Source organism: Octopus bimaculoides, chromosome 8 (assembly GCF_001194135.2).
Source record: "Octopus bimaculoides isolate UCB-OBI-ISO-001 chromosome 8, ASM119413v2, whole genome shotgun sequence".
NCBI classification, from domain to species: Eukaryota; Metazoa; Mollusca; class Cephalopoda; order Octopoda; family Octopodidae; genus Octopus; species Octopus bimaculoides.
In genome coordinates, this window is record NC_068988.1 from 84,638,032 (window position 1) to 84,653,062 (window position 15,031).

The 15,031-nt window shown below is 35.7% G+C and overlaps 1 protein-coding gene across 2 annotated transcripts in view; it reads left to right on the top strand.

The window, feature by feature from the left end:
- The window catches only part of LOC106883169 (receptor-type tyrosine-protein phosphatase T), a 201,176-nt gene extending 186,653 nt beyond the window's left edge, over positions 1-14,523 (top strand). For both annotated transcript variants that reach the window (XM_052970235.1, XM_052970236.1), the window contains exons 24-27: positions 1,922-2,056; positions 3,752-3,903; positions 10,017-10,152; positions 12,695-14,523. In XM_052970235.1, coding sequence (XP_052826195.1) covers positions 1,922-2,056; positions 3,752-3,903; positions 10,017-10,152; positions 12,695-12,748 — 477 coding nt within the window. In that variant the 3' untranslated portion in view covers positions 12,749-14,523. The remainder of the gene's footprint in view (positions 1-1,921; positions 2,057-3,751; positions 3,904-10,016; positions 10,153-12,694) is intronic.
- The last annotated feature ends 508 nt before the right edge of the window (positions 14,524-15,031 follow it).

Consider the following 15,031-nt stretch of genomic DNA (forward strand, 5'->3'; position numbering starts at 1 on the left):
GCCTCGGGCCGACCAAAGCCTTGTGAGTGGATTTGGTAGACGGAAACTGAAAGAAGTCCGTCGTATATATGTATATATATATATATATATATATATGTATGTATGTGTGTGTGTATGTTTGTATGTGTGTGTTTGTCCCCCCAACATCGCTTGACAACCGATGCTGGTGTGTTTATGTCCCCGTAACTTAGCGGTTCGGCAAAAGAGATCGATAGAATAAGTACTAGGCTTCTAAAGAATAAGTCCTGGGGTCGATTTGCTCGACTAAAAGGCGGTGCTCCAGCATGGCCACAGTCAAAAGACTGAAGCAAGTAAAAGAGTAAAAGAGTATATCAACAATGTAGAATTATTACAATGCTGTGACATTCCCTGAAAATAGAAGAAATGAACAAATAATAAATACATTTATGATAATATCTTTGGCTAATGATTGTTAATAAATGGTTAATAGGTTTGGGAAAAAAATAACTAGAAATTCATCATCACCTTCTTTAATGTCTGTTTTCCATGCTGGCATGAGTTGGATGGTTTCACTGGAGCTGGTAAGGCTGCACCAGGTTCCATTGTCTGTTCTGGCATGGTTTCTATGGCTGGATGCCCTTCCTAATGCCAACCACTCAACAAAGTGGTACTGGGTGCTTTTAACATGACACCAGCACAAGTGCTTTTTATATGGAACTAGCACCAGAATGAGTTCTGCTGTGGTGGACAAGTCTGTATTTAAGAATATGAATCTCTCTTTCTCTGTACAGTCCTGTAGTGAGTCAGATAAGCTAGTGCGATACTGCATAGTAGAACGATGTTACAGCAATCAGCCAATCAGAGCTAAGGCACAATTATATCAAAAAACCAGTTCTCAACCTTAGAGAGAACTAAGCTTTTTTAGTGAGTTAGTGACCAACTGGTGAACTGTCAACACCTGCAGCTAAATTGAGAAATGCCAATGTTTGTTTCCACCAACTACTCTCTGCTACCAGGTAACTTATATTAACCCAAATGGTTTTAATACAAAAGTAAGTTATAAATCTTTCTGAGTCATACACACACCAGTTTCGCTCAACTATTAGTCATCTCTTGTCCACGTGTGATAGAATAAATCAAATATATTTTTGTAATGATGTCTTGTCATTTTTCACTGATGTGAAATTTCACTGTAATTAAGCCTTCTGATACACAACCCTAATTAAGCCTTCTGATATGCCATTTCACATCCTTCCCAAAGTTTTCTCTCATAGGAAATCCCCAGGTAACCTACAGTTCCTTTCTTTTTATTCCCCTCTATCTCTTTTTCCACCCAGTCTCTACTCTCATTCTCTCTTTCTTCCACTATTGAACGAAACCTGTCTTTTATCCTCTGTTAATAATTACACTTCTTGATTCATTCTCTCTCTCTTCCTATATTTTTTCAATCTCTTTACCTGATTCCTCTATTTTCACTTTTCCTGGCTACACAGAAGCTATGCGGAATCTCATCCAAAGACTGTATCATGTAATTCAAAGAACCAGCCTTGTCCCATACACAATGTCTTGCTGATTTTGCTTGAGGATTATGTTAAAATACATGGATAAACTTAATCTGTCATAGTTGAACACCACCACCTGGTTCTTGGGTGCCTTTAATAGAATTTCTATTCTGAAGATAACTTTTCCTTACCTCCTCTCACTGCCACATAATTTAGAAACAAATATATGCAGCCATTTGCACTACAATACAAGGAGTACATTGCCATGCCAATCAAACAACTAGAATACTCATTTTACTCTATTATACACCAGTTGCCTTCATCTTCTTTTGTTGGCTAATTCTCATTTCTCCCTTCTTTTCACTACCCACCTTATTCGATGCTCTCTCTCTCTCTCTCTCTCTCTCCCTACACATTCACAATATCTGTTTTAATAATTTCTGTTTGTTTTTTGTTAGACATGTGCTTTGTATTGGCCAGAGGAATATGGCTACACAGTGGAACATGGTCCACTGAGCATACAGTTATTATCATCATCTGAAATAGACCCTATTGTAGCTGTAAGGGTTTTTCAGTTGCGTCATGTAAGCAAGGTAAATACTTTAGTGTTAATTTCTCTTTCTCTCTTTCATTTATGTATTTTTATGAATATGATTTATTTTCGACATCAAGATATGAAGTGATGACTACAATAGAATTCCAGACAGAACACTGTGCTCTCTTTAGTCCTGTTTTTTTCTGTTCAAATTCTACTGGGGGTTGACTTTACCATTCATTTGTTGTCAGTCATGAAATTATGTACCAGTCAACTATATCTCTCCTATAAACTTAAGAAATTATATATTTTTAATGCCTAAAGCAGAGATGTATATGAAATGGTAAGGGGCTGGAATGAAATATCAAAGAGCAGTTAATTTCATTCCTTTGTACTCTTCATTCAAAACTCACCACAGTTGACTTTGTTTAAGGGTTTGTAAAATAAGTACCAAGCAATGTAGTAACAGTAACCAATTTCTCATCCTCTTGAAATTTAAGACCTCAAACCAATGTAAGACATTGCTATCTATTTTCAACATTATCTCACCTATTCTGCTACCTTTTCTTGATCTCTGATGGTTGTATGTGGAACCACTGGTGATGATAATTGTTTAAACCGGGTGATGAATATTTGTAATAACTTCTTTATTTCAGCTTCACATCTTCTCCTTTCATAGAAGAGCATTAAGAAAACATGCTCTAGTTCTGTAAATCAGTCTGTTTATCTGACCCCCTGTAATTAGAAGTATTCATTAAAGAGTTATCAATCCTACTGACTTCAGGGAATCATGAATGTCAGGGGTCATACCTTTCTTGAGAGCATCACTGTGATATTATTGATCTGGAAGTTAAATCTGAGCCATTGATTTGGTTTTCCAACTGGGATCTTACCACGTTTAACTGTGGCATGTTTAGTGTGTGTGTATGTATGTGTGTGTATACACACACACACACACACACACACACACACACACACACACACACACATATATTGTCAACAGATGAGATCCAGAGATGTTCAGTATAGAAAACTCTTAGTAGTGTGCAAATGATTTGAGCTTACACTCCAAAATCTTTACTGAGGACTAAGTCTATTAGAGGAATCCAGGTGAGCACATATGGAGATAATGATATAAATAAACAAATAAAACTACTTGGGTTAGATATACAAAATATATATATACATGTAAATAGAGAGAAAACAAAGACTGAAAATTTTCAGACAATGAAAATTCAAGTATATATATATAAATGTTTATATATTAACAGAGCAAACTTACACAGAGTATAAAGACATAGAAAATGAAAGGGGAGAAGGTATGGTGTTAAAGGTCCAACAGCTGTTTCTGTAGGGTCAGAGCTATTTTATAATGTTGGCAGATATAATTCACAAAAATATGCAACCAGTAATGGGGGCATATAAACATTGGGTAGGTCTGGCCTCTGTCTTCAGGGTAGAAAGATCAAAGTGTGTGTATGTGTGAGTTTATATATATATAAATTGAATTCAGCACTGCAAGTTAAATATAACTCTTTGTTTTTCAGGTTAGACATCTCACTTGTCTGGGAGGCACCTGTAAAAGTTGCTAGGTCCCTCTTGTGACTAACTTATTAAAATCACCACATAATAATGACAATATTTTCAGGTTAAACATTGTTAAATTGATATTCATTTACCTTATTCTCTTTCTAATGATGTAATGATATTTTTAAGGCATATGAAATGTTTTCCAAAACAATGATATTTTCAGGGTGAAGAACGAGCTATCAAACAGTTTCAATTTAATGCCTGGCCTGGAATGCAGAAACTTCCAAACACTGCTGCTTCAATAATTAGGTTATACAATCAAGTTCAAGAATGGCTGTCACAAAATGGAAAGGGACCAATCACTGTACATTGCATGTAAGTTATACTTTATACCATACATCTCTTGTATATAGTATGTAGTATTTATTATATGTTTTACCTTCTGCTAATTAGCTGCATATGTAATTCCAAAATTAAAGTAATTACACTCAAATGTACTAATTACAGACTTACACATGTATTTTAAAAATATCTTTTGAAACAATACACTTGTTACATGCTTAGTTATTTGCTATTTATGAGTAAACATCTAACAAGTGTTATATTATAATTTAGCGTTTAGAAAGATAAAAGTCTTTCATAAGGGTTTGCTGCTTTCCCACTGCCACAGGAATTTTATAGTATCTTGATATGTATTGTAGTAAGGAAGAATTACACCAGATGACCAACCTTACTCTCATTTTTGACTTCCTATTCTTCAGGCAAAAAATGACTGAAGATATATCAGAGTAGTCATCATACTCTAAGATATGTATTCCACAATAATATTGCTGGATATTGTCTTTCCTTTCTCCACATCAAAACATAATCATTGATTATTAGGTTTTCTCTGCACAGTCTACTGAAAATCTAGTCTTTATATACATAGAGTGACAAATCTTTAAAGAACTTAAGACCTAGCAGTTACCCTCAACTATTTGTAGCTGGCTTGCCAATATCATTGCCTAGGATATGATGTTGACAAATGCAGACAGTTTGTGAAACCACAGGTGAGAAAGCCAGTGGTTAATGAGCTGTTCTGCAAAATGAATTGGATGGACCAATCACTGGATGTTAAGGAGGTATTGTCTCATCTCAACCCATCATACACCCCATGATCTTTGAAGCACACCAACTCCTGGTAAAATGTTAACAGCAACGTATTGATCAGCACAGTTTTGTTGACATGAAGGTTTTTGATATGGTCAGCAGGGGATGCCTTATGGAAGCCCATGGAGAAATGTACCAGTGGCTTGTACTAGATGATGGAGCGATATCTAATACTTCACAATAACAAAGAGCATCAAGCAGCAGCATCCTTGTCCTTACATAGTTATATTTGCATAGTGCTGACTAATGCTTTCATCAGCAGCACCCAAGGTAATCATATCAAATACTGTATTGATGGTAAGACCCACTGTCTTCAAATTGTTCTCAATGACTGTTCTCTCTCAGCAGCTTCACAATAAGTAGACCGCAGTCATGTACCAGCCTTTTATGAAGAGACAAAGGCAAGTGGTCAGCAATTTTAATTACCTCAGCAATACACTTAGTATGTATATGCAAGGTGGGTAACTTGGTGGGGTGTAATAGTATAGATTTGAAGGAGGAAGTAAAGTGTATAGTGAAGAAAGCTTTATTTGTGGGGGTACTAATCACAGAGCTATCATTGTTGAAGAAAAGAGAATTTTGCAAAACTGGTGAATATGTTTTGAGCAAGGGACCAGAGCTATGAGCTACACTGGGAAGTGGGATAGTTTAAGGGTTGTGTGATACACAAAGGCACAGTTTGCAGTTTGGATAGTGGTCTTGTAAGATTTAAACATTATCCATTTTTGGGTATAGGTGAGTTTCTCCGGATGTTATAGGCTTTTCTTTTTAAACCCGAACAGTTGCAACACAGCTATGATGGAATCACTCGGGGGACTTAGAGTATTGAAGTTTTTGTATGTGTGTGGCAGATGTGGAGGGACATGCTTAAAAGGGTTGTTTCAATCACCTTTTCGAGCTGTTTCAGATGATCATGTGCTGTTAGGGATAATTAACATAAAAATGACCTGAAGTACCATGAAGTCTGGGACATATGGGTGATATTGTGCAGTCTGTGGATATGTGTTGAGTAGTTATGATGACATGGTTGACATAGACAATTACAGTTTGGTAGGGCTTAGGTTTGAAGATGAAATGTGATCAAGGGTGTTTGGGTGTCTATGTAACAATTTGGAATGTATGAAAGGATGAAACAAGTTAAGTATTGCAAAGAATTTGACTTCTTACCAGTAGTGTTGGTATGGAATGAGGATGTGTGCCCTGAAGAGTTGTGAGTGTTTAAAACACTAAAGATGAAGACTTCGGAAAAGGGTGAAGTGAGACATGCAGAGTTATTCAAAAAGAATGAAGCGATTTCATTTCGCAATATTTTAATAAAGAAAAGCAATAGAAAACTCCAGCTAAGTCACAAGTATTTACTCACAATCGACTTTTATTTCCTGTCTTACAGTGTGGCCACCACCTGCAGCACGGGCAACATCAATGCGATAAGAGAATTCCTCCCAGATGCACATCTGCTTGGCCCCTGACCTCACCATGTGTGATTTTTTCTTGTGGGGATATGTAAAAGATCACGTTTATGTTCCACTGCTACCCACTAACCTTGATGATCTTAAGCATCGAATAACAACAGCAATCAACTCAGTGGATCGTGATATGCTGATACGTGTTTGGGAGGAATTCTCTTATTGCATTGACGTTACCTGTGCTGCAGGTGGTGACTACATTGAACACTTGTAAGACAGGAAATAAAAGTCGATTGTGAGTAAATACTTGTGACTTAGCTGGAGTTTTCTATTGCTTTACCTTATTAAAATATTGTGTGATGAAATTGGTTCATTCCTTTTGAATAACGCTGTATACTCTTAAAGAGTTGCTGGTAGTTTGAGGAGTTGGCAAAGCAGTAGAGGGAGCATATGTATTTGGGTGCTTGAGGGAAGGAAACTTTGAGCCAGAGTGGCTATAAGTCACTATTGTTGATCACCAAGTGAGTGAGTGATGGAGAATGGAGTTTACAATTGTAGACACCACTTTTCAGAGTGAAGTTTGAGAACAAATGATTGTAGCCTGGACAATGGAAGTGGATTCTAGATAAGGGTCCAGAAATTGTCTCAAAGAGGAATAGGACATAGGTTTTGCATAGAGTTAAAGGTAATGAAATGGATGATAGTCCATAGATGTTAGAAGAGCAAAAATTGTCCATTGGGTTTAGTTGTGGTTTTTGATGTCTTGGAGAAGTGTAAAGTAGAAGTTAGTAAATAACATTGGTTTAGAAACTTAGTTTTATGTGAGTATGGAGGAGGACCATTGTATAAAGAAGTGCCACACATTCAAAAGGAATGGAACATGTAAAAGAAGATGAAGGACAACTTGGGAAGAAGTGGTTGAATCTCACAGAGGAAATGATGAAGGATCACATTGATTGATGCTACACATGGAAAAAGGGATGTTAAAATTGTGTATGTGCATATAGACATGTCTTTGGGTATATGTATATACATAAGTATGGTATTGGTTTTGACATACATCATTCACCCTCTCCATTTCATCCACCCTCTGTTATCTATCACACTCTCACTCCTGTTCTTCTGGTGTTTTGCCACAATAAAATGCACCCTCTGCATCCTGTTAAATATAGGTTGAGAGCACCCCCAGTGCTGGTGCCACAAAAATGCATCCAATACTCTCTAAGAAGTGGTTGTTGTTAAGAACAGCATCTAGCTGTAGAAACCAAGCTAAATATATTTTCTGATGTAGGCACAAGGCCTGAAATTTGGGTGAGTGTAAAGCAAATAATGAAATTTTAAAGCAAGATATAACCCTTTGACTCATTTAGGAGAACAGCAACAACCCTTCCAACCCATGCCAGCATGGAAAATGGATACAAAACGATATTGATGATGATGACATACGCGTGTGTGTGTGTGTGTGTTGTAGTCAATACACATAAGAGAGTTTATCCATTCATTTCTGTATTTTTGAAGTTCTTCAAGGTGATTATTCAGATATAATGGTAGTGGAAATTGAATAAACACATACATACATCTTTGTCATTATCACCACCACAGCTATCATTATTTTATACTTCTTTTTTTTTTTTTTATATATATTTGGACAAATTAAACGGATCTTCTCAGTTTTGTACTGCATCTCATTACTTCTTGTGGTCTTTTTTTATTCTCTTTGTGAGGTTCACATTCCAGAGATCAGTTTCTATCATTTTTACTCTGCTTTTCTTAAGTTTTCTCCTCCTGTAAGTTCCTTCCTATATCTGTCTATTTATCTAGTCATCCACCCAAAATAATATTGTGTACATATTTTGATGTCCTTTAACCTGCAATTGGCTTCTTATATCTTTCCAAATGAAAATTACTTTTAGTAGAGAATGAGTGTTTCATAGATATCAATTGATGTACTGTAATACAAATAGAAGACAAATATTTTAATTTGATTTCACTTCACCTGTTTTGTGTGTGGGAATGATCAGTTGATTTCATAGAAATGTTTAACAGATAGATTTGGAACCTGTTCTGCATCTCAACTTCAAGACTATTCACATAAATATTGCTATTCTGTGAAATCTCAGATCAATAGGAAGTCTATCAAAATCACAAGTTCTTTATGCCTAAACTATCTGTGATGTTCTACCAACGATGCTGAACAATTAGCAAGGCTTGTGAACTTCTTGACTGTAAAACAGAATTTTCATTCATCTGTTTATCCCTAGGTTTTCTATACCAGATATCCCTTCCAGATATTGTCTACAGCAACAACATACAGAAAAACTGAAGCAACTAGTTGAAAAGAAATACTGAGTGAAAAACTACAGAATGATTTTGACACCTACAGAACAACAACCAAAGTTCAAATCTCTCCTTTGCTTGATGATCCTGAACACTTATCATCATCATCATCATCCTCATTGTTTAACGTCCGCTTTCCATGCTAGCATGGGTTGGACGATTTGACTGAGGACTGGTGAAACCAGATGGCAACACCAAGCTCCAATCTAATTTGGCAGAGTTTCTACAGCTGGATGCCCTTCCTAACGCCAACCACTCAGAGAGTGTAGTGGGTGCTCTTACGTGTCACCCGCACGAAGGCCAGTCAGGCGGTACTGGCAACGGCCACGCTCGAAATGGTGTCTTTTATGTGCCACCCGCACAAGAGCCAGTCCAGGGGCACTGGCAACGATCTCGCTCGAAGACCCTACGAAGGCCAGTCAGGCGGTACTGGCAACGGCCACGCTCAAAATGGTGTCTTTTATGTGCCACCCGCACAAGAGCCAGTCCAGGGGCACTGGCAACGATCTCACTTGGCTTGCCGGGTCTTCTCACGCACAGCACATTTCCAAAGGTCTCGGTCAGTAGAGACATACTTGCATCTGCCAGTTCTTTCTGCATTGTTGTACAAAAGTTATTCTATAACTTGCTCAGCTTTCCATATTCCACTTTCCATTGAGAAAGGTTTTATCGGGAACATTGATGTTAACTGCAAATTGGCCAAAATAATTTGAAACTCTTGCAGTTAGACAAATGTTGAAATGTGTTATAGTCACTTAGTACACATTTTGTGAACCCTTGCTAAATAATTTGCCTATTGGTAGCAAGGCCACAAGGTTTCTAGATGATTTTTGGTAAATACTTTCTTAAAGAAAGCTGTAAGAGCTGCTGTTATGAACATATTTAAGACTCATTCTTCATTTTGGAATTTGGAATAGAGAGATGAAACTGAATATTAACATGAACAAGCAACTACAAGATACAGAAGACTGCAGCTTGGCTGATTTTCTGTTTTGTATTGGTGTAAGAAGGAACAACTAAGTCTGATAGCAAGATCAAATGTCCAAATGGAGTTGAGGTTGTATCTGATGAGATGAAGGTGTATGTTGCTCTGTTGTAGGCATAGTGACAAGGATAAAAAAAATGCCACCAACATAACTGAGTTTTCTAATGTTAAAAATTTCTTAACTTTATATCATCTAGATCCTTAATCTAAGTAAATTTCCATTTAAATGCATTTTTTCCAGTACTTATGTATCTTTGTATTTTTTTTTACTTCTAATGTTCACCATTCATTATTATCAACAATGATGACAGTTGCTCCTAAGCAAAGTGACAACAAGTATATGTATGTGGTGTGTATAGCACTGCACCTTGCATCTGAATATGACAATTGTTCAACTATATAATGGGATATTATTATTATGTGTGTGTATCCTGTTACATAGTGATATAATGTGGAGTGCAGTAAGGCTAGTTTTTTCCTGTTTATGTTTGTTTCCCTAACTTTACTCTATAATGAGAATGTACTATTACAGCCATTGACCCTGTATATGTATACACACACACACACACACTTCCCAATAGCATTACATGTGTGTTGTTGTTTTTTTTTAGGGATGGGGCACGGCGCAGCGGTCTGTTTTGTGCAATCAGTGCTGTTATAGAGAGAATGAAAGTAGACAGGGAAGTAGATGTCTTCCAGACTGTGAAACAAATTCGTGTAAACAGATATCAATTCATTGAAGATGTTGTAAGTATTTTAATGTTACATTTGATTCCAAACATTTTTGTTTTTATTATGGTCTGGAAGAGTTCCATTGCTACCCCAGAGGTAACTACTTTTCATCCATTTAGGGCCAATGTCTGTATTAATCTATTACACTCTTTCTCAAAACTTATTAGTCCTGTGTCTATATAAAAAAAATTATTCCATTGTAAGACTCCCACCAAAATTTTTGGTACTGTGCCTGTCAAAATGGCTTTAGTTATATCCATCTATGTACTGAGTTCAATTCCTGCCAGTGTCAGTTTTACCTTTTATTTCTCCTAGCTTGAGAAAAAAAATACCTGTCAAATACTGGCATCATTTCAATTGATAGTACTAATGTTCTGAGTTCAGCTACCACCAGAATTCACTTTTCATCCATTCAGGGGTTGTTAAAATATCTATCAATGAAGTACTGAAGTCAATTACATACACTACTCCTCTTTCTTGTGATAAAAGAAGCAAGGATTAACAAATGATAAAGCATCAGACTAAATACATGCAGTGTTTAAGTTTTTACTGTCTACATTCTGAGTTCAAACCCTGCAAGGATTAACTTTGCTTGTCTTCTTTCTAAGAATGATAAAATAATCAGTTATCATAAACTGGACAGAGAATTGAATTGGCAACACATCCTTTCCTCCCATGTAAACATGTAACCTTGTGCACATATAGTAAACTATTATCATTGTCTGCACTTCTACGTCTATTCCTGAGACTAGTTGTATTGAACTTGTTATTACTCTCACAAATTGCCAGAAACATGATTTAGACAAATCTGATAATGTCTGTTAATTCACAACTAAGCTGTTCTTTAATTCTATTTTGGCCTTGCATGGGTAAAGAAAAAAGTAACATTTCTGTTTGCTGATTATAGTACTTAAAATATGATGAAAATTGTGTAAGTTAGGGGTGTCAGCTATATTTATTTATTTTATTGACGTTATCGATAATAAATACAAAAAAAAAATAAATAAAGATAACAATTAACACTTCTATTTTGCAGTTTCATATTCATGATTTCCAATGCTACAATTTTAGAAGATGAAGGGTAGTATCCATAACTTTTTCAGGTTTTCCAATGCTGGTAACATTGATTTGACCAGTTCCCAGCCTGAACATCTGCAGATCAATGTCTACAAACTAAAAATAGGTGGGGAGTGTCTGGCCCCAATACTTACAACAGAGTTATCTCTGTTAAGGGCAACCAACAACTCTTGGTGATGGTTAGGCCTACTATCCATGGCTAACATGGTTGTGTATTGGAGCAATTGTTTTTACTTTTGGATGATGACTCTTTCCACTTTCCTGTCACTAGCAACCTAACTGTGGAAGTGGGGAGTAATGAGGTCCTGTGCCCTTGTGAAATGAGACACAAAGACTGCAGTGGTAACATTTGAAATTGTGACTAAATATGGTATCAGTAGTTAAATATCTCATAACCTTACAACCTTTGAGCACCCTGCCATCTGTCTGTCTGTCTCTCTCTCTCTCCCTCATAGCTCTCTCTTCTTTCCACATGGGTAAGCCATGTATTCACTGCTTCAGCATGACACCTACTCCTGTCCCTCTCTCTTACTTTCTTATCCCTCAATATGATATATACATACCCCACTCAGTCGAGGGGTCTTGTGGGTACTTGATGACCTCACTAGTGCGTCATAAAAAAAAGAAAAACACTCAGTACACTCTCTGAAGTGGTTAGTGTTCGGAAAGGTATCTAACTACAGAAACCATATGAAAGCAGACATTGGAGCTTGGCACAATCCTTTGGTTTATATACTCCTATTAAATCATCCAACCCATGTCAGCATGGAAAAAGGAACATTAAATGATGATAATGTTGCTCTAATACATAATTATGAAGATTTAATGACTAACATCATATCATTCTGAAGCTGAAAAATTGTTTTGTGACTCAAGATTTACACATGGAAGCAGTGTATTTTTAAAGCAGTGCAAGTGCTACTGCACTGAACAAAATGTCTTGCAGTCATGTCCCCTTGCATTCTCAGTTCAAAATGTATATTGATCAAAAATTGATTTTGCATCTTTCTAGGGATTCGTACAATGAAGTACTAATTGAATTCTTGGTTATGCATAATCCATCTGTATGTAAACACATTGTTGATATAATGTTACTGATTATCTGTACTAGCATGAATTGAAGTGGAAATATATATAAACAAAAAAGTTTAGGTGTTGTGCCATAAGATAGTTGTGAGTAATGTTATGCAAGAGTCTGCATTGGAGATTCACGGCCAAGACAGTCTTTACTTTATTTCATAGCACACTAACATGCACACTCTTTCTGACCTTTTTAAAAATACATATTTTTTTAAACTTTAGTTCCTAATGTCACTGACAAAGACTTATTCCAGTATACTTATTATTTTTTACATGAATCCTCACAAATTCTATTGAACGGACCATACTAATGTATGGTGTAATATATATATATAAATTCTTTCATTATTGTTTATAGAAATCATCCAATTTTCTTTTTATCTTTTTTTCTTCCCTAAAGGAGCAGTATGATTTTTGTTACAAAGTTATACAACAGTATTTAAACAGTCAATGAAAGTGAGAAGCTGGTATGAAGATTCCATGGTTATACACAAATTCTTGTTATGAAGGTATCACTGCCGAACGATGATTTACAAAAACAAATGATCCATTATTTCTTTAGTGCCGTACTTTTGGTGAATATATTCCCAGAACCAGGGAAAGTATTCATTCAATATGCAAAAATAAAGCGAAAAAAGCAAGCTGTTCATTGGACCATCGTTCTATCCCTCTGTCCTTGTCAATTAATTTTATGAAACAACTGAGCTACAGGCCAATCCAAACAAGTTATAAATCTCATTTCAGTGCCAGTCTTAGGTCACATTGTTCACTGTGACCTTTGCTGCCTGCCTATCTGTCTTTCTATACCTACCTACTTGCCTATCTACCCATCTATCAGTCTGTTTATCTATCTGACTGTGTCTGTATATCTCTCTACATACTTACCTACCTATTCATATATTTATCTATTTGTCTACACTCTCCGGTATCCAGGTTGGTTCTTTGCTCTTAATCTCTTCATTAATATGCAATCTGCTAATCTAATGTAGATAAGCATGTAAGAAAAAAAAAAAAGAATGAAATCAAATCTGTGGTAGGGACAATTTTTTTTTTTGTCCTTCTGCTCCACCGTACCCCTTTAATTTTTCATCTTTGGAAATTCCTGACTTTTATTATTATTATATTGATATAACTATTTTTCATTTAAAAAAAAAAAAAAATGCATTTTCAAACACGTTATTTGTAAATTTTTTTGCTTTGCTTTTATTTCATTTTTATTTTATTTCAAATTGTTGTGCCCCACTGACTTTGTCCTGCTGATCCAATTTGCCCCACTTTCTCTTCCCTTGTTCATCAAATATGAATTTTTTCTTTAGTTAAATTTATTATCATAAGGGTGGTGAATTGGCAGAATGGTTTGTGCTGGAGAAAATGCCTTGTGTTATTTGTTCTGGCTCTTTTACATTCTGAGTTCATATCCTGCCAAGGTCAGCTTTGCCTTTTATCCCTCCAGGCTCAATAGAATAAAATATCAGTCAAATCTTGCGGTTGGTTTAATTGACTCACCCTCTCCCCAAATCTAGGGCCTTGTGCCTATATTAGAAATGGTTATATATTGCATAGTGGATTGGAAAAATAGTTAGAGCAGCAGAAAAATGTCCTGCAGTATTTGTGCCAGCTCTTTCCATTCTGAGTTCAATTCCTGCCCAGGTCAACTTTACCTTTCATCTTTTTGGAGTTGATAAAATAAAGTACCAGTCAAATACTGGGGTTGATGGTATCGACTAACCCCTTCCCTTCACAATTGCTGGCCTTGTGCCTAAATTTAGAAACTATTATTATTGTTATATTTTATTTCGTTAAATTTTTTTATTTATAATTTTTCTTTTACTTCAGACATTTTATTCACTTAACCCCTGCCCCTTGTTTACACTTAGTGTAAAAAAAGAAAAAGCAAACAGAGAGAAAGGCAAAAAAGAAAAAAAAAATCTTTCCCATCATTTCATTATGCTCACCCTACTAGCCCTGTTCCCCACCCCCTGTATCTGAAACCCACTACAATATTGAACTGCTGGAAATGGTAAAAAATATTCTTCTTGATAACCAACTGATATGAAAGAAAATGATAAATATATAAATAAATAAAGGAAAGAAGAAAGAAAGCAAACTGTTCCCTTTCATATGAAAAGCAAAAAAAAAAAAATTTTAAAAAAGAGAAAGAGGAAAGTTTCAACAGAAAATATACTTCAAAATGAGGAAAGACGCTAAATAAAAAATGTTTTTACAAGTTGTTATGGTTGAAGTCTTCCCTGAACAAGCCTCATCTTAAACATGCTTCATTCTCTCTCTGCTTTCCTCATATATCTATATATACACACGTTGTATTCTTTTCTTGGTTTCAGTCACTGGACTGTAGCCATGCTGGGACACAACCATGAAGAGTTTTATTGATCTGAATTACTTCAGTCTGATCTTTATTTCATCAAAATCTATTTGTCAAGCTGCTTAGTAATGGGACTTGAAGGGAAACAAAATAAACAATGTGAATGTATGCATATATTATATAAATGTATGCATACATACATTATATATATATATATATATATATATATATACATATATGCACACATTCATACATAGTTTCCACTCATCAGGCTATGTAACCTTCATGCTCCAGGTTGCATGCTAAATTTTCAAGACATATTTTGGGTGAAAAATAGCACCCTTATTTTCAGGCCTGTATATGTATGACTCCTCACCGTTGAGGATGCAGTTTACTTTCCAAAATAAGTTTTTA